The sequence below is a fragment of the Streptopelia decaocto genome (assembly GCF_964273445.1).
Source record: "Streptopelia decaocto genome assembly, chromosome: 7".
NCBI lineage: Eukaryota > Metazoa > Chordata > Aves > Columbiformes > Columbidae > Streptopelia > Streptopelia decaocto.
Genome location: NC_138661.1, coordinates 48,161,576 through 48,185,998, shown reverse-complemented (window position 1 = coordinate 48,185,998; position 24,423 = coordinate 48,161,576). Strand labels below are relative to the sequence as shown.

The 24,423-nt window shown below is 41.1% G+C and overlaps 1 protein-coding gene across 2 annotated transcripts in view; it reads left to right on the top strand.

Moving 5' to 3' along the window:
• Window positions 1-24,423, top strand: part of PDHX (pyruvate dehydrogenase complex component X) — a 73,642-nt gene that overhangs the window by 589 nt on the left and 48,630 nt on the right. For both annotated transcript variants that reach the window (XM_082058444.1, XM_082058443.1), the window contains exon 2: window positions 10,066-10,149. In XM_082058444.1, coding sequence (XP_081914570.1) covers window positions 10,066-10,149 — 84 coding nt within the window. The remainder of the gene's footprint in view (window positions 1-10,065; window positions 10,150-24,423) is intronic.

Here is a 24,423-nt window from a genome sequence, read left to right as displayed (position 1 = left end):
TGGTGTCTGGAGGTACTAGAAGTACATCAGGAAGGGTATGAGTTTGATGGGAGAGTATTTGAGAGAGATGTGAGAATTATTAAAGGTCTAGAAAAATGTGATCACTGAGAAAAAATGAAGGAATTTGAGTGTAGAGAGGAAAACAGATTCATTGGAGTTTAGGCCTTCAAATATATAAATATTCTGTTGTAGATAAGGAAAAAGGTGCTTAACATAGTTGAGAGTTTTCTAGGTTGAGTATGGTTAAGTACTGAAAGAGGTTATGGTTTAGTTTGGTTTGGTTTTTTTTCCCAGCCCCATATGTGGAGATTTCACCACTTTTCTGTCATCTTTTTATTCTACAAGTCATGTTTCAAGTAGCTGGAGAAGGGCATGGAAGCTATATTTTCTGTAATTATTTTATTATTTTTGTTTTAAAAATTGACTTTGAGTTTACAAATTGCATGTCTACCATACATTGCTATGCAGAAGTTTAGTGTTTTGTTCTCCCAAGTCCTCTGCCTACAACATTTTCCAAGAGTGTCATGAATATTTTTCTTTCTGTGATATGCTAGCAAAAGCAGCCTGGAAATAATTATTATGCTTTGGTGGTGAGTATATGAGTTGAGAGGAGAGAAAAGAAGTCTTGTGTGTGTTTTTCCAGGGTAGGGATTAAATCTTCTCGGCACTGTGATGGTTCAGTTTTTATGTGTGTTTTTTTCTGAACAACGTGCTAGCTGGAGGTGACTAGAAGTTTACAATGGTTTTCTAAATAATTCGTGTCGGTTTTATGCCATATACCGTAGCTGCTGTTTAACAATCAACATTGAGCTGTAATTACCACAAACAATAAAACAGATTAAAAATGTATGCAACTGCCATGTGGGAAAATACAGTAGAATTTCAAATGCTAACCTGTAGCAGCTACAAGTAAAACAATATTTTCTTTTTAAATTAAGACCTGTGATGTATTTGTTAATTGTTTTTTGCTTGAATCCATTTGGGAAACAAAATGTTGCCATATGCACATTATTTTATAATTGAAGCAGTATGTTGAACTTTCATTGAATGCTTTAAAGAAAAACTTCTATTACATCAGTAGTTGTCTTGCAGTGTGTTTTAGGTCTGCAGGGACAATTAAATAAATGTTCTTGACCCTAGGTTTCCCATAGCATAGTCTCAGACATTTGTGCTTAAAAAAAGTTATTTAGTTGAACAATAAAGTTAAAAAGAAAATGAAAAGTACAACAAAGAAACAGTCCGGACTGAGTGCTTTTCAAGGGGAGGGACCCTGAGACAAAAGGGGCATGGGCTTTTAAACTCTCACAATCTATGCACCTGCTCTTCATGTGTCCTTCATGTTCTGTCCATGCATCTTTTGGTCCGACAGTAATTCTGAGTCTGGGGACTTTTTTTGTTTCTTACTGGATTCTCTTTCTCTGCCCAGGCAGCTCTTTCACTATTCTCATCTAGATGGTCTGCAGCCTCTGCCGGTGTTTCCTCTTTATCTCCTGGTACTGGTCTTCAAGGCCCACTGTAAACAAGCAACCAGGTTAAGATAAGTTCACAATATGTGGCCTGGAATTCCAGTGAGCCTGTCCGCTTATGCTGAGTTTGACTACTAATGCTAAACTAGGTTATTCAAACAAAAGAATACAGCTAAAAGAAAATAATACAGTTAAAATAGTTTGATTAAACTTACATCTGGCTGTAAAATTCTGCTGTTTCAGAATTTATTTTTCTGAATGAAATTACCACATAGAGTAATATAATATTTATATGTAATTATGTTTTGAAGTAAAATATTAGCAGCCTTCCAGGTAGTATTAAAGTTGGTTACCCACAACTCGTGAGGTCTTGTATTTAGCATCTTCAAAGGAAGTGGAGCACAGGGTTAGTTTTTAAACTATTTTTCTTACAGTTTCTAAATGTACTTGCAGATTCATAAGAACAGAATTACATTGAAGTGTTTCCATCAGTCAAGAAGGGAAGGAAGGCTATTTGAGTTTATAATACTGTATTTACAGCATAAAGCGTGTTACTAGAAGTGGAAAGATGAATGTTCTTTACTCTTGCTTTGTGACGTAGAGTGCATTATTCTGCTAGCGCTTAGATATTTACATTAGTGATATGGAGATAATATCTCATTAAGAGCATTTGTATTCTCTTGTCTGCTGAAGCTGCTGAGGAGCCCTCAGCTCCCCATGTCTTCCTGAATAGGAGTAGCTGAACATTGTGGGATTTTTTTTTCAGAAACGAATTTTCTTTTGAGCCACAGGATATATTGGTCTTTTTCAGATAGCAGAAAAGTTCTGCTATGTAATAATAAAACCCCCTTATTATTTGCTTGAGCTTTATGAGTCAAATATGCTGTATACCTGGTGGAGAGCTGGAGAAGGATGAAGGAAATGATTTTTTTTTTTTTTTTAAGTTACCATTGTGAGTACTTGTCTGATCTCCCACTTAGTAGAGGTTTTGTGAAGTTTTTATCTAGTGACAAGTGGGTTTATTCTGTGAGATGTCATTTGTTTCAGTGTGACTGTTAGTAATAAGACTGTTAGCCTACTATATTGGCTATTAAAGGCATAGTCACATGCCTTCTAAGATCAGTTTGAGTGCTGATCCTCAGTTACAGTTACCATTTCGCAGTGAGGCACAGTAGTATAGAAAATGGCGGTTTCTCACTTTCAGATTTGATATGTGTCTTGACTTTTGGATTCTTTCTTCTGCTTTGCATCCTGTTTATTTTATTATTTATTTATACACTTTGTGTGTACTTGCTGCTTGATCTTTTAACTTGATCAAAGGACCAGAAGGGACTGTATGTTTTGTGGTCATTGCTCATAATATGAAAGGGAAAATGTTACAGTGGCACAAATTTGTTGCTCAATTTCATGTTTATGCCAAAGTATGGAACAAATTCTGGGGAATGGTTCAAGTGACTCTTTACTGAAGTGAAACATATGAACCACCATGTTTAAAATTTTTTTCCCCTCATTAGAAATTTGAAATGCTTTCACTTTTTTTTCGTGGAAGTATGTCCACTAGTTCTAGATAGCCCTAGATATTTGTGGGATATGGCTTCAAAATCATGTTTTGATTGCCAAAGTTGATTTGTCAAGTTAGACAGATGAAACAAAGAATACTTCTTTGCATCCTGTAATCTACTTGTTGTTATCTGTAAATACTTTTTGAGTGAACATATATAGTGTAAATTGTGAACTCATGCTTTATTTTGTAGTATTTGAAAAATGGTCATAGAGAAAACATGATTTGGTAAATGAACACAGGCATTCATAGAATAATACACATTCTTAACATAGTTTATTTGTCTGTGTATTGGTCCAAGTTGGGGGGTTGCAAGAATAAACTTGTTAAAAAAAATCCTTGGAGGTAACTCAAATGGCAATTGCCAGTGTTATGAGGAACACTGGATAAATTTCTAAGCATTATAGTAATGTTAAACTGACATGTATTCAAGTACCATGGAAGGGCTGAGACAAATATGTGTATTTCCTCATGCAGTCTTCTGGGAGCACGAACTGTGCATACACTGGGTTCATTTCCACTGGGCTCAGTTCAAGTGTTTTGAGGAGCATGATCCTCATTGTGCTGCTCTCCTGGGGGCTTTTGGGAATAAATAACTCACTTTCTGCTCTTGGTGCATTCTAAAATGTCAAGATCATTGCTGGCTGCTGAGGTTATTAAACGTTTGCTACAGTGTTTCTGTTTCACATTCTTAAAAAAGTTATTAATGGTTTGGGTTGGAAGGGACCTTTAAAGGTCATCTAAACTCATTCCCACTGCAATGAGCAGGGACCACCTCAATTAGCTTGGGTTACTCAGAGCCACATCCAACGTAGCCTTTAATGTTTCCAGGGATGGGGCATCTACCACCTCTCTGGGCAACCTGTTTTAGTGTTTTACCCCCCTCATCTCCATTTTGGACTCTTCTTTTCCCCAGACTAAACAACCCCAACTCTCTCAGCTGTTTTTTGTAGGAGAGGTTTTCCATCCCTCTGATCATCTTTGTGGCCTTCTTCTGGACCCTCTCCAACAGGTCCTTGTATTGAGGGCTCCAGAGCTGGATGCAGTACTCTGGGTGGAGACTCACCAGAGTGGAATAGAGGGGCAGAATCACCTCCCTTGACCTGCTGGCCACGTTTCTTCTGATGCAGTCCAGGATAAGATTTGCCTTCTGCAAGCGCACATTGCTGTCTCGTGTCCAGTTTTTGATCTACCTGTTGTGCTGTGCAGGACTGCTTTCAATCTCTTCATCCCCCAGCCTGTATTGATAACAAGGGTTCCCCTGACCCAGGTGCAGGACCTTGCCCTTGACCTTGTTGAACCTTATGAGTTTCTCCTGGGTCCACTTCTTGAGCTTGTCCAAATTCCCCTGGAACGCATCCTGTCCCTCAGGTGTGTCAACCACACCACTCAGCTTGGTGTCTGCAAATTTGCCAGGAGTGCACTTGATCCCATTGTCTGTCATTGATGGAGATTAATTAAAAGCACTGGTTCCATTGTTGGCCCTGAGGACCATTTATCACCCATCTCTGTCTGGACATTGCAAAGGAGATGAGAGCCTTGAAGATGCAGAGCGTAGTGGCTGACCATAGGAAGTTGACAATGACCGATTGAGAACTGATCCTCTTACAGCTACGTGAGAAGTTGCCAAAACACTCAATGTCGTTCAGCAGTTGAAGCAAACTGGAAAGGTAAAAAAGCTCAATAAGTGCATGCCTCATGAGCTGACTGAAAATCCAAAAATTAGTCATTTAGAAGTGTTGCCTTCTACAGAACAACAATGAAATATTTCTCAATTGGATTTTATATAACAACTGGTGATGACCAGCTCAGTGGTTGGACCAAGAAGAACCTCCAAAGCCAAACTGGCACCAAAAAAGAGTCATGGTCACTGGTGGTCTGCTGCCAGTCTGATCCACTACAGCAGGGGTGTCAAACTAATTTTCACTGGGGGCCACATCAGCCTCGTGGTTGCCTTCAAAGGGACGAATGTAATTTTACAACTGTATAAATGTAACTACTCCTTAACAGTTAAGTAAGCTGTTTAGGAGCAGTTACATTTATACGGTATTACTGTTAGAATCAGCCCTTTGAGGGCAACTGTGAGGCTGAACATATTGTTAAATAACCTTGAGGCACCAGCATGTCACATACCGTCCTCATCCATTGATCTGTTCTGAAAACAGTGACAAACACAAAGCAAAATACAAGCCCAACAATTCAAATGTATTAAAATTCACATTTTAGGCTTGCCTATTCTGTTTTCTGGCAGGATGTCTGACAGTTTTCCTGAGGTCAGTGTGTCTGTGTCTGGTTTCAGGTCTTGTGCTGTAGCAATTTATAAAACAGCATGGAGGTTGTAATCAGTGATGTGTGATCTGTGCTTAGTTGTGTTTAGATTCATAAAAATCATAGAATCATTCTGGTTGGAAGAGACTCTCAGGATCATTGAGTCCAATCATAACCTAGCTCTAGCACTAAATCTTGTATAAATGCCTTTTAAACACCCTCAGGGATGGTGACTCCACACTTCCCTGGGCAGCCTGTTCCAATGCCTGACAACCCTTTCCATGAAAATTTTTTCCTAATATCCAATCTAAACCTCCCCTGGCACAACTTGAGGCCATTTCCCCTTGTCCTATCATTTGCTACTTGGGAGAAGAGACCAACACCCTCCATGCTGCAACCTCCTTTCAGGTAGTTGCAGGCAACAATAAGGTCTCCCCCGAGCCTCCTTTTCTCCGGGCTAAACAGCCCCCGTTTCTTCAACTGCTTCTCATAAGACTTGTGTGCCAAGACTTGTCCTCCAAGACTTGTGCTTCAATTCATTATTGAAAATGTGTTTGCACAGACAGGTGCTCCCAAACATTGACAAAATATGGACAGCATGAAGTTGGAGCTGTGGCATCGAAGCAGAGGGCAGTTGTAGACAGTAAAAAGTCCTCAATTTTAACATACTCAAACTTTGCTCTGATGCCACTATAGCTTTGACTATCAATTAATTCCATCTGAAGGTTATGGGGTGCATTGTCAACATCAGTGGTGAAAGTATTGGCAAAGATGGCAAAGTTTGAGTGCTCTCTTCTAAAGTTTGAGAAGCACTGGTCAAATTCATCAATTAACTGGCTCAAATTGATACCCAACTGAATGCATGAAAAAGCACTGGGAAGTGAGGCTGAGATGCTCTGACAAGTAGGAAAGTGTGCAAGATTGTCCTTGTCCACTTGGGACTTCCATAGGTGCAAATTACACTGTGATCATGTTGGACATCTGCGTGATGACTTGTTCGTGTCCCTGCAGCTTCTGATTGAGTTGTGCAAGATGCTTGGTTATGTCACATAGCATAGCAAAATCCCGCAGCCTGTTCGGATCTGACAGCTCAGGCTAGGGTTTTCCCTTACTTTGCATGAAAAGTGTAGTTTCTCCCCTAAGCTCAAAAAATCGTTTCAGGACTGCACTTTTGCTCAGCCACCTTACTTCTTTATGGTATGGCACGTCTTCATGCTCCAAGTCCATTTCCTGCAAAAACACTTGAAACTGGTGATGATTCAAACTATGTGCCTGAATGAAGTTCACTCTTCTCATGACTATGGTCATAATATTATCCAGTTCCAGAACCTTTCCATACAGAGCTTCTTGATGGATAACGCAATGATACATTATCAAAGGTGTGTGGCAGTTACTTTTTTGCGTTTTCTCCTTCATTAGTCCAACCAAGCCTATTTTTTCTCCACACATTGGAGGTGCACTGTTGGTAGTTAGCCCTACCAGCTTTTCCCAGGGTAGTTTATGATTACTTATATACTTCTCCACCACATCAAAAATGTCCTTCCCTGTTGTCATCCCATGCATGGCAATTGCATGGCAATTACATCGAAGAGCTCCTCGGTGGCAGAAAAGCCCCTCCACTGCCACCGCCCCCCTGACGTAATTCTTGACTTTCAATGCTCCAAGACACTTACTAGTGTCCCCTGTCAGTCTTACCTATTACTCCTCTTACACAGACTTGCCACTCCTATAGCTACAGCCACAGCTCCAGCTATTCTCCTACTCCTGCAGCATAATGCACATCACACGCCCTACACATGTGAGCAAGCACGCTGGCAGGAGTGTATGGGCAACGAGCTTGGCGCTGCTGATGGGTGGAAACAAGGTGCCAGGCTGGATAAAACAAGATGGAGGGCAGGAATTGGCCCGTGGGCCTTATGTTTGCGACCTCTGCACTACAGCTTTCTGAATTCTGGCGAAACCATTCCACCTGAGAAGTATGCTCAGCAAATCAACGAGATGCACTGAAAACTGCAACACTTGTAGCCAGCATGGGTCAACAGAAAGGCCCCAGTTCTTCCTCATGATAGCCCCTGACTGCACATCACACAACCAACGTTTCAAAAGTTGAATAAATGTGTCTATGGAGTTTTGCCTCATCTGTCATATTCACCTGACCTCTCACCAAGCAACTACCACTTCTTCAAGCATCTTGACAACTTTTTGCAGGGAAAATGCCTCTACAACCAACAGGATGCAAAAAATGTTTTTCAAGAGTTTGTCGAATCCCAAAGCATGGATTTTTACACTATAGGAGTAAATGAGCTTATTTCTTGTTGGCAAAAATGTGTTGATTGTAATGGTTCCTAGTTTGATTAATAAAGACATGTTTGAGTCTAGTTATGATTTAAAATTCACTGTCTGAAACTGAAATTACCTTTGCACCAATCTAATAGTATCTAAAAAGGTATTTATATATTTATTTATGTGTCTTTGGCCCCAGAACTGTTCTTTAAAAGTTTAGAGAGATAGTATCTCTTGTATTACAAGCTATATGTCAGAATACTGATTTGATATACTGGACCAAATGACAAAAGAAGTAGTGTGCTATGAAGCCAAGGAGTGTGCTGTATCATGAGCTCTGTCCTCAGAAGAATCCCACTTTATATGGCATTCAGCTTACTTCTGTGCAGTCACACTTCTCTCTGTATGAGTTTACTAAGCAGGCTCAGTCAGTTGGCAGACGGAGTGATCTGCTAGCTAGCTGTGTCTAGTACATGGTGTTGCAGGGCCAGGGACATTATGGTGTTGTGTTGCTTAAATACATTGGACTTTTTTTATTTGGCTTGTTAAAGGAAAGAAAAGGCTAAGAATTTACCAGGTCTCTGTATATAGACGCCCATGAGAAGGATCTCTGTAATGAGAAATCTTTCAAGCTTTTTAACAGATACATGAGATCTAATCACTGCAACTTGAAATTAGGCAATTTCAATCTGCAAAGTAGATATAGTTTCCTAGCAGAAAGGATAAATAAACATTGGAAAAGTTTATTAGTGACACAGGTGGATCATCAGTGTCTGAAGCACAAGGATCAGAGGGCTCTGTTAATTTAAAAGAGATACTTTAATTTGTCATCTGGAAAAAATTCCACAGCCTGTGGCAAAGAGGAGGAGGAGAGGAGGAAGAGGATGTAGTGTTTCTGCTGGACTTTGATAAGAGCAATGAAACTTCTGGTCTAGGAATTCAAGACTCTTGAATCCCCATTTCTTTTTTAATGTTGGAACTTTGGTAGAATGGGATTACATTATTTGCTTTGGCATGTCCTTAATATTGCAGTTCAGCACTAAGACAGAGGTCATAATGACGGGTGTAGCCTTTGATTGTGAGTCAGAAATTCTGACAATTGGCTAGATATGTTATGCACATTTGTACCCTGCTCTGTCCTCACACTTGTGTGCCCATGACTAGAAGCCTGAAGATGGATAAGTACTCTGAAACAGAAGAGAAGATGCCTGCCTGACTGGTACTCTGGTTAGACATTTGTAATCTTACTGCTCACACACTGCGTAACTAGGAAGGAAAACTATGGTAAACACCACTGAGGAATTTGTGTGTGGAGTGATACTATCCTCTGTAGTACTTCCGGGTTTATCAATGGGGAGCAATACCCCTCACCTGATACTTCTCACCCAGTTTCTTGTGATTGCAGTGGTTTTGGCCTCTCTTGAGGAGTGAGATATGTGTGCGTGCATTTGTTTGTATGTTGTTCTCTCCTCTGGGCTTGCTTATGTCTGACAAATCTTATATTCAGACTTCCTTTCCTGCCAAGCAAGTAGGAAATGAAAGCACAAGTCTTTGAGACTTGTCTCATTCACTTGTGTTCTGGAGTAGATCAGAGGCTGTGGCACATCATTTTAACAGAGGTTTTGCTGAAAGGGGCAGGTTTTATTGATGGGGCAGAACTAAGTATATGCAGCACCATGTGTGGAAAACCCCTAAAATGGGAAATGTGGTTTGGTTGGTTTAGTACATGTGACTCTGATACACAAGAGGCAGGGGGTATTAGCAGGCTGTGTTTTGAAATCTGTGGCATTTTGAGAGTGAGGGGGAAATAAAATAAAAAATGCTTGGTAGCTTAATGCTAGCTGCTGTTTTTTGGGGGTTGGTTTGTTTGTTTGTTTTCCTAACGCATGTTTGTGTTTTATAGCTGCTTTTTCATTCTGCACATGATAGCTTGTGCGTAGTTGGAGCTTTAAGCAAGTTGTAGATATTTTTTCTGTTTGCGTTACTGTTGGACAAAAGTTATATAATCCTGTTTCAATTACATCTGCTGTAGAATTGTTCAGTAGGTCAGGCTCAACTGAAGAGTACTTGAAATACTAGTTTGTATATTTTTAATAATGCACTAGGACTTGGTTGTGGAGCAAGCTTCCATTAAAAAATAGTTGAATCCAAGCTGACACAGCATGAGTCATCTTCATCAGATCCAAATTTTCTACATCGTATTTTTACTTAAGACAGAGTTCAATTTGCTAATACTTTGTGTTATTTATGACTTCATACTCAAGTTGACCCTTATTCTCTGTGTAACATGCAGGTTCTATATTTGCCTTGTATTCCTTGGTGCTCTTAGGAGGGCATGCTTGTATGTAAGCTTAAAGAGCATCAAAATGAATCTTTTGTTTAGCTGTCTTTCTGATTCATGGACTTCTAGTTTCTTTTGTGTTAAGCAGTTAACTGAGAAAATAATTATACTGAATTAGTCTAGATAATCATGTGTTTATTTTACAGGTACACCTGGTATTAAAGTTCTCATGCCTGCACTTTCTCCTACAATGGAAGAAGGAAACATTGTGAAATGGTTAAAAAAGGAAGGTAAGATAGCATTTTCTATGACTGTGTTTGTTGTAATTTTTTAGCTATATGAATTTGTTATGTAAAAACAAGATCATTCTTTCTGGTTGTACCTTAGTATTTTGAGGCAAAATGTTTGGTATGTGTACACTGTCTTTTTGAGCAAGACGCAGTTTAATATTGTTAGTTCTTGAAACTTTTTTCCTTTATTTAATTGTCTTCCAAAAGGTTGCATTGATCATGTATTTGAAAAAATTCCATTAGGCTATTCCAGGGTGTGAGAGTGCGTGTGTGTGTTGTTTTTAATTCCTAGTGTTGTCATGCTGATCAGTACCTTTGGAAGTCTGAGCGCCTTTGACTTTAGGGAGGATCTCTGTTTCATTATTCTGGTGCATTACAAAATAACATATAGTATTTGTATAGTTGTTATTCAGGGCTTTTTTAATGTCTAAATTGTAGTCTACAGTTAAAGCTAATAGAACAATTTAAATTACTTTCATAACCCAAATTCCAAATGGGGAAATTTCTTTCTAAAAAAGACCAAACCCAAACCAAAAACCAAACTACTCCTCCAAAAAAAGTCTTTAACAACCTTGGTTATCTTAGATTCTTTGTACTCTGAAAAGTGGAAAGTAATGTACTTTCTGCTAAAGTATGTTGAAGTGTGGGAGATTTGAAGGATTTTCTTGAGGTTGTTGTGTGGATGGGTTTCTATTAGATGGAGATTTATTTCTGAACCAGCCAAAGGAATCTCAAGGCCAGCTCGAAGGCTGAAAAACAACACCCGCTGTGGGAGTGAGGCCTCAGGGCCTCAACAAGATGTATATATAAGGAGGCTTGCTTCTGTAATAAATGGCTTCACTTGAATTCATATTGGATTGTGTGGAGTCCATGATTTTTTGCCCTCGCATTAGAGCAGCTAGATAAATAGTGTGAGTGTATGTTCTGTCTTCACATAGGTTGTAGGTAAATGAAAGATGATCCACAGAAGAATCGGCAGTGCTTGTTTTGTCCGTGACCTTTCTCCTACCCTTTCCCCTCTCTAATTTAATATCAAAACTGGATTTTGACTGTAGTTTTGGATTCCAGGTAGCAGTTGTCGATTGGTATAGGGTGCATTGCAAAGTTTTAGGTAACTGTAGGAATATATCTTGTTCTCAGATATTTTTGGATTTGCTGAAGAGTTGAATGCATTTGGAGAAAAGAAAATCAATTAAAGCATTTTATCTTTGACAAACACAATTTGGTGACCTAAACTATTCTGCCTAGGTAAGCCATGTCCTTTGTTTTGATACACCCAGCACCATTGCGTTAGTGGAGTACTTTGCTTTTGTATGTTTCGTATACGTTTTGAGAAACAGCTGGAAGGCAACTTCTTGCTCCAGTTTGCTCATAAAACTTATAGTAAGAATTTCTGCAGAATTTACTAGGAACAGTATGGCAGTTTATGTGTGTAAAAACTAATTGCGCCAATCTTCTTGAAACTTGTAACTTCAGTTACTCAAGTATCAAGTTTGAGATTATGCTGAAGAAGGGAGCCATCCTAAGTCTTTTTTGTAGTCATTAGTTGTCAACAGCTCTAAGACACTAAAAACCTGTCTGTTTTACAACAAATACAGCATTCAAAATTGCAAGAGAAAGCAAAGAAAGGAGCATGATAGGAGTTTAAGTAGATTCCAGTTTGCTCCACAGCACGAATTAATTTGTTTTCCTCATTAAAAAAGTCTTGGGATGCAACAGCTATGTAATGATTTTTCTGTCTTTCCACACCACTGCCACCCCAAAACAAAAGGAAGAAAAAGCTCCACATCTATTTTAATTCAATGAAAATAAAATCTTAATCGATGGTTGTACTGCAAGAGAAAACTATTTAGTATTTTCATTGCTCTACTTTCTATTTAGAAACAGGACCAAAACTACATATAGCATATTGCCTTATTTGGCACATCTGTGAACATAATTAGTGCCTATGGATATCTTTGTCCTCTGACAGTCTGGAAAATGAACATAATGACAACATTATAAAAGAAATGATAAATTTTGAAGAAAAAGCAGAGTGATATAATGCTTATACTCCTGTCTGAAGGGGATGCTCATAAGTATGTAATCTTCTAGTGAGTTGGCCATCAAAATGTAGTCGCATTACTGAATACGAATGTTTGATAATCTCATATCCAAGAAAATAAATACTCTAAATCAATTGAGAGAAGAAAGCTGATGGTTGCATATGAAATGTTTTTCCCACTCCGTAACCAGCAGGGGTCACTAGAATACTATTTTTATTTTTTTTATTTTTTTTTTCTGCTCTTTGTGTAATTATCAAATGTTTTCATTATATGGTTTCACAAGGTGGACAGATAATTTCAGTACTGCAGAAGGAAAAATGCAGTTTAATTGACAGCTTTACTATTTTCATTTCTAATGCAATTTCATATTGATTCCCGTGGGTAATAAAGTCTCATAAAAGTGAAACGGTGTTTCTAAAAACTTGTATTTATTATGTTTGAATTTAATGTTGATGAAAGATGATATATTGACAGCACAGGAGACCAAATTCCTCTTCTTATTCTGGGCAGGAAATAGAAGAGGCAACAGTACTAGCAATTTCGGCACGCTGCCTTCTGAGACGTCACCTCTAGGGACTTCAGTCTCTACGCTCAGTCAACTTTGATTTGATTTGCAAAGAGTACATCAAGGAGCCTAGGGAGCACTAGCAACCAGGAGAGCTGTGAACAGAGCAGGCAAACAAGAGTGGAACGAGGCAGTTCGTGCAGAAGGGCACATAGGAAAGGTGGAGAAGCTCTGCCAGCTCAACCAGGGAGTATGGTGTCCACCTGCCAGAAGGCCATGGTGTCTGTATAGTTGGCACCCATCACAAGTGATTCAGCTGCCCAGACAGAGCTCTGGTGGGAAAGTGCGGCCACCCAGGTGTCAGGCTGCAGGGTGTGCCCTACTTCTACACCAATACTGGATGGCAGCAGTGAGCACAGCTGTGGGAGGTGTGACTAGGTAGGGGAACTCCTCTGCTTAGTGGCAGAACTCTGAGAGGAGGTGAGTAGGTTGGAGTATCAGGGAGTGTGGGAGGGAGATAGACCACTGGAGTCACACCCTGCCTTACCTGGAACAGGCCCAGAGGTAGACAGGCACACACAGTAGAGAGGACTCTCTACCTTCTCTCTGCATAGTGGAACATACTGACTCAATGGATAGGGGGCAATGGCAGCATGTTCCTGCCCAGTGCAGAAAGAGGAGTGTCTCTGCTGTGACTATCCCACCTTCCCAGGTTCTCTTGCAAAATGGGTATGAGGCTCTGCAGGTGGAACCAAACAACAATATTGAGGAAGGTGTTTCAACCAAGTTGGAGGTGCCACAGAAGATAAGTTGATCTGCATGGTCCATCAAAAGAAGTGCTACAAAGAAAAAAAGGCAGGTTGTGGTCATAGGAGACTCCTAAAGGGAGCAGAAGGCTCAATATGCAGACCAGACCCACTTCTGAGGGAAGTCTGCTGCCTTCCTGGGGACAGGGTTAAAGATGTGAAGAGAAAATGTCCTGCCCTGGTAAGGTCCTCAGATTATTATCCTCTACTAATTTTTCAGGTCGGCAGCGATGAGACTGAAAAGGGAAATCCAAAGCAAATCAAGAGGGTCTTGAGGACCTTGGGATGACTGGTTAAGGGATCAAGAGCACAAGTCTTCCTCTGTCCCCCCAGTTGCAGGATATGATGAGGAAAGATACAGGAAGACACAGCAGATCGATACCTGGCTGTGGGATTGGTGTCACCAGCAGAATTTTGCGTTTTTTGATCATGGGTTGGTTTACATGACACCTGGCCTGCTAGCAACAAATGGGATGCACCTGTCTCAAAGGGGGAAAAGGTTACTTGAGCAGGAGTTAGCAGGGCTCATTGAAAGAGCTTTAAACTAGATTTCAAGGGGAAAGGTGAGAAAACCAGGCATAGCAGAAACAAACCCAAGGGCTGCAACCCAACATTTGAGGGATGCGGGCTAGTGAGGCCCTTTGGTCTGCTCTCTCATTGGAGGAGGGGAATGGAGAGCTGTGCGGTAGAAAACACAAAAGGGTTATAGATGTTATAAATATGTTAGAAACCACAGTAGTGCCTGAGAATGGTCACAAAGGAATTAGGGCATCTCACTACAAAAGGTGGCAGGATCCATAACCCAGTTGAACTGCATCTATACTAATGCACACAGCATGGGAAAAAAACAGGATGAGATGGAAGCCACTGTGCAGTAGAAAAACTATAATGTACTTGCCATCACAGAAACATGGTGAGATGACTCCTACAACTGGAGTGTTACATTGTTATGGCTATAAACTCTTCAGAAGCAATAGGCAAGAAAGGAGAGGAGGTGGGGTAGCCCTGTATGTTAGGGAGTGTTTTGGTTGTCTTGAGCTTGATGAGGGTGATGATAGGGTTGAGTGTGTATGGGTAGGAATCAAGGGGAAGGCCAACAAGGCAGATATACTGGTGGGAGTTTGTTACAAACTACACAGGACGAAGACACAGAAAATGTTCTGCAGGGAGCTGGGAGAAGTTTCAGAGTTGCTAGCTGTTGTTCTCATAGGGGGGACTTCAACTTACCAGATGTCTGCTGGAAATACAACACAGCAGAAAAGAAACAGTCTAGGAGGCTCCTAAAGTGTGTGGAAGACAACTTCCTGACACACTTGATCAGTGAGCCAGCTGGGGAAGGCACCCCACTGGACCTGTTGTTTGTGAACAGAGGAGGACTCATGGGTAATGTGTCAGTTGGAGGTCACCTTGGGCATGGTGATCATAAAATGATTGAATTTTCTGTTCTTGGGGAAGTAAGGAGGGTGGTCAGCAGAACTGCTACTTTGGATTTCTGAAGGGCAGACCTGTTGAGGAGGCTGGTTGGAAGAGTCCCTTTGGGAGGCAGTCCTGAAGGGCAAAGGAGTCCAGGAAGGCTGGTCACTCTTCAAGAAGGAAATCTTAGAGGTGTAGGAGCAGGCTGCCCCGCATGCCAAAAGATTAGCCAGTGGGGAAGAAGACTGGCCTGGCTGAATAGAAAGCTTTGGCTGGTGCTTGGAATAAAAGGAGAATTTATAACCTTTGGAAGAAAGGGCAGGCTACTCAGGAGGACTACAAGGGTGCTGTGAAGTTATGCAGGGAAAAAATAGAAGGGCCAAAGCCCAACTAGAGCTGGGCATAGCTATTGCTGTAAAGGGAATAAAAATGTTTCTATAAATACATAAGCCACAAAAAGAAGACTAAGGAGAATCTCCATTCTTTAGTGGATGGGAGGGAAGCATAGTGACAGAAGATGACAGAAGGGCTAAGGTACTTAATGCCATCTTTGCCTCAGTCTTTCATAGTAAGACCAGTTGTGCTCCAAGTACACAGCCCCCTGACCTGGAAGACAGGGACAGGGAGCAAAATGAAGCCCAAATAATCCAAGGGGAAATGGTTAGCAACATGTTACATCACTTAGATACACACAAGTCTGTGGGGCCAAGGGTACTGAGGAAGCTGGTGGAGGTGCTCGCCAAGCCACTTTCTATCATTTATCAGCAATCCTGGCTAACCAGGGAGGTTCTAGCCAACTGGAAGTTGACAAATGTGACACCCATCTACAAGAAGGGCCAGAAGGAGGATCTGGGGAATTATGGGCCTTGACAGGTCTGACCTCGGTGCCTGGGGAGGTCGTGGAATAGATCATCCTGAGTACCATCATGCAGCACATACAAGAAAACCAAGTGATTAGGCCCAGTTGGCATGGGTTTGTGAAAGGCAGCTCCTGCTTCACCAACTTGATCTATAACAAGGTGACCAGCTTAGTAGTTGAAGGAAAGACTGTGGGATGTTGTGTACTTAGACTTCAGTAAAGCCCTTGACACAGTTTCACACAACATTCTCCTGGAGAAATTGGTAGCTCCTGGCTTGGACAGGCATACTCTTTGCTGGGTAAAGAACTGGCTGGATGCCCAGTCCCAAAGAGTTGTGGTGAATGATGTCAAGTCCAGTTGGAGGCTGGTCACAAGTGGTGTTCCCCAGGGCTTAGTATTGGGGCCGGTTCTGTTTAATATCTTTATCAGTGATCTGGATGAGGGGATTGAGTGCACCCTCAGTAAGTTTGCAGGTGACACGAGGCTTGACGGGAGTGTTGATCTGCTTAAGTGTAGAAAGGCTCTACATTGGCATCTGGACAGGCTGGATCGATGGACTGAGGCCAATTGTATGAGGTTTAAAGAGGCCAAGTTCTGGGTCCTGCACTTCGGTCACAACAACCCCATGGAATGCTACGGGCTTGGGGAAGAATGGCTGAAAAGCTGCTTGGTGGAAAAGCATCTGGTGGTGTTGGTTGACAGCTGACTGAATATGAGCCAGCGGTGTGTCCAGGTGGCCAAAAAGGCCAACAGTATCCTGGCGTGCATCAAGAACAGCGTGGCCAGCAGAAGTAAGTAAGTGATCGTCCCCCTGTACTCAGCACTGGTGAGGCCCCCACCTTGAATACTGTGTTCAGTTTTGAGCCCCTCACTACAGGAAAGACATTGAGGTACTGGAGAGAGTTCAGAGGAGGGAAATGAAGGTGGTGAAGAAAACAAGTCTTATGAGGATGGGCTGAACAATCTGGGACTGTTTAGTCTGGAGAAAAGGAGGCTCAGGAGATTTTATTGCTCTCTACAACTATCTGAAAGGAGGCTGTAGCATGGAGGGTGTTGGTCTTTTCTCCTAAGTAGCAAGTGATAGGACAAGAGGAAATAGCCTCAAGTTGCACCAGGGAAGGTTCAGATTTGATATTCGGAAAAATTTATTCACAGAAAGGGTTGTGAAGTAGTGGAACAGGCTGCCCAGGGAAGTGGTTGAGTCACCATCCCTGGAGGTGTTTAAAAGATGTATAGATGAGGTTCTTAGGGACATGATTTAGTGCTAGAGTTAGGTTATTGTTGGATTCAGTGATCTTGAGGGTCTCTTCCAACCAAAATGATGCTATGATTCTATGAATGCAGTTTGTATCTTGTGATTTGGATACTTGGTTGTCAGTAACTGAACAGAGCACATAGGCAATTGAATGCCAATTGGGTTTGATGTCCTAGAGGGAAATTTGGTTTAAAGCAAAGATGTGGCATAAGACCAATGATATGCTCTGCAAAAATGTTCTTTCCAATCCTGTCTGTTGAATAAGTTGGTTTGTATTTGATCTGAAAGAGGGCATCGATTTTGCAGTCTTTAATGAACATAACTATGATCCTTTCTCTTGTGCTTGGGTACTGAAATACAGATGAGTTTTTTTGAATGCTGCAGTGAAATATGCTTCTTAAAATTACATTTAATCAACTGCCTTCCAAACTTATGACCACTTCTCAGCTGCAGCAGTGAGAGAACAAAAAAAAAAAAGTGGAAAAGTGGTTTGCCTGGTTTTGTGAAGTCATTTCCTCTTGCCTTCCCTGTGAAAGAGAATCTTTACCTTTCTGTGAACTGCCTGGCATACCCAAGTTCAGAGATGTCATAAATGACAAAACACATGAATCAAGGTATTTGCTTTGGTTAGCTTGCACTGTTGGAGTTACTGCTGCAGGTTGCTTAGCACTGAGATTTCATTTTAATGGTGCAGAACACTTACAGGATGATTGCGGGCTGGGAGAAGAGAATAACTAAGATACAGAGTTAAGCTCCTTTCTTCTTGCCTTCGTTCAGTATGTTACAGAATTTGCCCAATAATTAAATTTCTTAACATCTATGAAGTACTTAATGGTCTGATATATAGGCTACTTGAATTAATGATCCAATGGAATTAAAGTATTGATACAGAGCCTGGAATTATGACTCTCCCTTATAAACTGTTTACACTTTAGTTATTGCGAAGTGCAGTGCAACAATTAAATAATTAAATTTAAAAGGTCAGGTGATATTTTGTGTACTCCCCTGCCAAGTTCCATAATAGGAACAATTATGACTTACATAGTTTTATAAGTGACTGAGTTTTGAATGTTTTCATTGCTTATTATTATAGAGGTCATAAAACACTTCATTTTCCCCTTCTAATTCAGGTAGTCCTGAAACAGGAATTTTTTTTTTTTTTTTTTTTAAGGCATTTGTCTCTTACCTAAATGCAGGTGGTATTATTGTGATGCTTAAGTATAACAGAGTGTGGTATCAGGAATTTAATGGAAATGCTTAGACACATAATACTATTGCAGCATTTCTGGTACTGGGGTAATATTAAGAAATTACTTCATATAAAAAATGTAGTCATGTGTTGGGATTGTATGTAATGTCCCTATTTTTCAGTGCTGTGTAAGGAAAAACTTATCATATTTTGTTGGAGGCCAAAACATTCAACTACCTCAAACTTTTTCTATGTAATTTCAATTTCAATGTTGACCATCTATTCAGTATTGATGTATTTGAAGAATCTAGACCTGTAATATCTTTATCATATGCTAGCATATATAGGTATTCTTCAAAAGTAGAGGAAGAGTATACTTAAGAATTAATCAGACTTGTGTAATGTAGCAAAAGCAATTTCTAACACTTGTGCGAATTTTTATTTCACAAAGTATGTTTCTAAAAGACCATATTTATATAGCAGACTGAGGAAACGAGCTTGCAAACATGCTTTCCAAAGAGATTAAAGTTTCTGAGGTTTTTATTTGAATATCTTTAGTAGCATAGATATAATTTATAGAATTGTGATAGTTGGTTAAAGATGTCATTGCCTGCGACATTTGTCTTAAAATTACAGTTTTAAATAGCTTGCTTTGACTTATGGCTTGCAATGAATATGGAAGGCTCAGGATTTTATTTAGGGCAGTGTTACTCAGTCATGGTGTTGTGGAAATAAATTTCATTGTGTGGGTACTTCCTCTTGGAAAACCTACTGTAAACATCAGTATTTGGAATATGCTAATGCTATGCTGCAGCAGTTTGTGTCTCTGAATTGTGGAGAGTTTTTGGGCCGTGTGCTCTGAACAAGCCAGAGCTTGAAGTGACTGAGGTGCACTAGGACCGCACAGAAGTAAACAGAAGCTTGTCTGCCCTCGACCCAGGCTGCAGGAGGGGCACTGCCGTCGTCATCGCTGCGCATGAACAGTTTGTGGACAGTGCCCTGCAGCTAATCACCATCGTGGTGGGGGAAGAGTGACTGCAAGTGTAACCAATCATAGCCTGTGCTTGCCGCATGGCCTTTGGGTATAGAGTATATAAGGGTTGGAAAAACGTGGTCTGGCGCACATTGCTATTCAGTGTTGTTAAGAGTTCATTAAAGGGTATTGATGTTAAATTCATATTGAATTAGACTCATTACTCTCGCCGGCCCGCCCGTCATGCTCAAAGAGGTCCTGCCGGCAATTTTGCATTTTCCACATCATTACGTCAAATGGTAGCAGAGGATGGTTCGCAAAGCAGGATCTCCGGAGCACAATTTACTGCGGTAAGCAGCATTCATAAAGACGGAGCCAAGCCGGGTGGTAGGAGAGTGTACTTTGTCCGGTATCAAAAGACAAGCACCAGACGAGCTGGCCACTCGCCTTCTACCGAAAAGACCGTTTGCCTAAAAGCGTAAAAATTGGAGCTCGAGGCAACAGTGGCACTGTCGACGAGTATGCTCTCTAAGAGAGGTATCGAATGGTCACAGGAAAACCTAATCACATTGATTTTTTTAGCTCAGAAGTGGGGACACTTTAAAGAAATTCCACTTTCGTTTTCCCCAACGGAGTGGGACACTGTGGATTAAAACTATCAGAGGGAAAGAAGAGAAAGAAATTAAAGTTCTGAGAGAATTGTGGAGAAACGTGTTAGAATCATTAGAAGTAATGAAGTCCGAACAAAGCGCTGCCCTGAGAGCCGCGAGGGGGCTTGTCCCAGAACAAACCTGGACTGATAAAACCTGTCGGCCAAAAGAGAAGAGGGGCCTGTGGGCTACTCTGTGGGGTCTGCCTGCCGTTCGGGGTGGTCGAGGGGTCCCGGCTCAGCCACTACTCTCGCAATCCGATTTGCGGCGGGAGTTGGAAACTCTGCCGTCCGTGAACAAAGAACCGGAAGTTTCCCGCTCTGAGTCTCTGGGGCAATGTGAAAGCGGAAGTGCAACTAGGGGACTGTCCGGATGAGGCAGGCCCTGAGTGCTGCCCTCCACCTACAGCTCCACCTCTGCCCTGCCCCGAGCCAGACACGCCCCCCTCTAAGACCATCGGTCAGCCGGGCCGGGCCTGGCCGGGCCGCTGGGGTCGGGGCTGCCCCACAACTTGCCTCCACAAACACCTGTGGAAGTTTCTTATGAGCCTCCTTCTACATCATTGGGCTCACCCCAAGTAGTAGAGCAGTTACTGCAAGAGATTACCAGCAAGCTTGAACAACTTGACTTGCGAATGTCAGATGTAGAGAAAAATAAGAGACCAATAGAGTTTCAAAAACCAGCTTGCCTTCCACAAACAATGCAACCAAGGGTACCTATAGATTCTACTGACCAACCACAGCCCCGACCTGGGAGATGGTCGGGGTCATCAAAGATGCCATCTTAGAAGGTGATTGGTCTCCAGCAAAATTAACCCTACCGGTAATTCAGAATATGAACACCCAGACAGCAGTATGGGAACCACATGAATGGAAAATTTTACAGCAAGCAAAACAAACAATCACCAACTATGGTATACGTTCAGAAGCGACCAGACGAATACTGAATTGGATTTTTACTGCTGACTTATTGTGTCCCATGGACTGCCAAAATTTAATGTGCTTATTGCTAACTCCGGCACAATTCCTCCTGTGGGAATCGGCCTAGTATCAACAAGCGCAGCAAGAAACAGCCAAACACACCAGTCCAAATGACCCATGAACCAATGTGGTACCCGATGCCTGTACGGGTCGTGGACAGTATCCTACAATAGAAGTCCAACTGCAATTTGGTGCTGAAGTTCACCGGAGAGCTGCACAACTTGCCCTAGATGCTTTCTTAACCTTACCAGGACCCTTAGCTCCCTCATTCAGCGGAATATGCCAAGGCACTACAGAAAATTTCTCGCATTTTATTGACCGGCTACATGAAGGAGTAATGCAAAAACCGGACTTGTCAGAAGAAACGAAAAATCAAATGTTTCGGTTGCTAGCTTTCGATAATGCAATTTTAAATTGGCATATTCTAATTGTAGATTTAAAGGATTGTTTCTTTACCATTCCTTTACATGAACAAGATACACAGCGTTTCGCATTTACACTGCCTTCTGTAAACAAAGCGGAACCAGCTAAAAGGTATGAGTGGGTAGTGCTACCGCAAGGTATGAAAAATTCTCCTATACTGTGCCAAATGTATGTGACATGGGCACTTCAACCTATTCGTGCATCATGGAAACAAACAATTATTATTATATGGATGATATTCTGTTCTGTCAGCAAGCTGAGTTTACAGAAAGTTCCATAGTCCAAATTACGATCAAACTCAAAGAAAAGGGATTGGTCATAGCTCCAGAGAAAGTTCAAAGGTCTGCACCTTGGAAATACCTTGGTTGGTCCATTTGTGATGTACAGATTCGTCCACAAAAAATCAAATTACATACTGATTTACAGACATTAAATGATGTCCAAAAATCGTTAGGAGACATACAATGGATTAGAAATTGCGTAGGCATTACTAACAATGATATAGCACCTCTTACTTCACTTCTAAAAGGAGGTGATCCAGCTAAGAAAATAAGCTTACAGTCCGTGCATCTCAAATATCTTTCTGATATTATACAAAAGGTACAGACAAACTGGTCTAGCCGAAGACTTTCTGATCGACCAATTTCCCTTCTTATTAACAATCTAGAACATCCATGTGCAATCATCTGCCAGTGGCAAAACAAAGACGGGGAATTCCCCATAGATCTTGCTACAGATTCTTCCTTTTGTGCCACTGTCAGATTGAAAACAGAAGATGATTTACGATTATTAGAATGGGTTTTTCGTAGTGTCCAACCAAAATTCAGCATTCAAACAAGACCAGAATCAGTTGGAGAATTGATTCGAAAAGGAAGATCTCGAATAATAGAATAATTAGTGGTCAGGAACCAGATGACATCAGTATTCCAATAAATGGAGCCGATTTAGAATGGTGGCTGAGAAATTCGGTGCCTATTCAGAATGCATTATTAGGATTTATAGGCAAGGTACATTCACGACAACCAAAAGGGAAGCTATGGCAATTCCTTAGAACAAATCAGTGGTTAAAGAGAAGCAAAGTAAAAGCAAAACCTGTTGAAGGGCTAACAGTATATACAGATGCAGGAAAACGAAGACACCAGGCAGCATGTGTCTGGCAAGAGAATAGTCAGTGGAAACAGCATTTAATTGAAGGTTCAAAAGAGGATTCATTGCAGACTTTAGAGCTCACGGCAGTAATATGGGCCTTAAATAATTGGCTGAAATCTGCTTTAAATGTTGTCACAGATTCTTTGTGTGTAGCAGGTGTAATACCCAGAATGAAAAATGCTCTGCTAAGACAATCGAATAATCCTCGATTAGGAAAATTGTTTGTACAGTTGAGAGCTATTTTAAATCAAAGAACCCTGCTGTGTGATTCACATTCGTAGTCATCAATGGAATCTTGGTCTAGGTGAAGGAAATCAAATTGCAGATAGTTTAGTAAGTTCAGTACAGCACATGCCTCCAACAGATAAATTCCAACAAGCGAGACAAAGTCATGAGAGCTTTCATCAAAATGCCAGAGGTCTGCAAAGACAATTTGATTTAACTTTAAATGAAGCAAGAAGTGTTGTACAGGCATGTCCTCAGTGTGGAGGCCAGATGTTAGGTATAGGAATCGGTGTCAATCCTCAAGGTTTAAAAGCCTTAGAAGTATGGCAAATGGATGTGACACATGTGCCAGAATTCGGAAGACTTAAATATGTGCATGTCACAATTGATACTTTTTCAAAAATGATATGGGCTACTGCTTTACCAGGGGAAAAAGCACAACATGTATGTAAACATCTCACAGCTTGCTTCGCTGTAATGGGTGTCCCAGAAAAGATTAAGACAGACAATGGCCCTGCCTATGTTAGCCAGAAAGTTAGAACTTTTCTAATGAAATGGGGAGTGAAACACGTTACAGGTATACCTAATTCCCCAACGGGCCAAGGAATCGTCGAGAGGGCACATCAAATGATTAAGGGGTATTTGAACAAACAGAAGCAGGAGGAGTTAGATTGTCAACAGCAGTTAGCAAAGGTGTTGTTTACCTTGAATTATTTATGTTTAGCTGGAGATCATGAGGAGCCTCCTGTGATCATTCATCATTATCAGATCAGACTAGGAAGGAAGAACACTTTACCAGAATTCATGGTGAGATATCGTGATCCCACCACTGGAATGTGGAAGGGACCAGTACCTGTTATTTTTAATGGTAGAGAGTATATGTGTCTCTCCACAGATCAAGGTCCATTGTGGGTTCCAAGCTGAGCGGTAAAGCCGGAGTTGAAACAAATTCAACCGAATGAACTCCCTCCCAACCTTTGGAGGACGCAGAGTGAGGCGTAACCTTTGCATTAATGTAGCTGTGACATGTATGTGTAATATAGTTATATAAGTAGGCCTTTAAACGCTACTACCTTCTGAGTAAGTTTATCAACACGCAGCACATCGTTTGTTACATGTTAAGTAGGAGTACCTTTAAACCAAAGTTCTTGGAATTTGTTTAATCAATCCATTGCGATATTTAAATGGCAATGGAATACCTCAAGTTTACAAAGAAGAAAAATATTAGCACGTGGTTTGACAACCATGACAATTGCAATGATCGCCTTTCCGTAGGGCCAGAGCCACAGGAAATCGAACCGATTGATTTTTGGTTTAAAAGGTTTAACAAATTGGCTTGGCCTAGGGGGGTGGATTAAGAGTTTATTGCAAAGTGCATTGTTTATGTTGATTGTTGTTGTAATTGATATGTTATGTATAAGTTGTTCTTTATCACGTATCAAAGAGGGGTTAGAACGCATAGCTAATCAAGCCTGGCTTGTCCAAAAAGAAAAGAAAGAAAAGAAAAAAAGGAGGAATTGTGGAGAGTTTTTGGGCCGTGTGCTCTGAACAAGCCAGAGCTTGAAGTGACTGAGGTGCACTAGGACCGCACAGAAGTAAACAGAAGCTTGTCTGCCCTCGACTGCCGTCGTCATCGCTGCGCATGAACAGTTTGTGGACAGTGCCCTGCAGCTAATCACCATCGTGGTGGGGGAAGAGTGACTGCAAGTGTAACCAATCATAGCCTGTGCTTGCCGCATGGCCTTTGGGTATAGAGTATATAAGGGTTGGAAAAACGTGGTCTGGCGCACATTGCTATTCA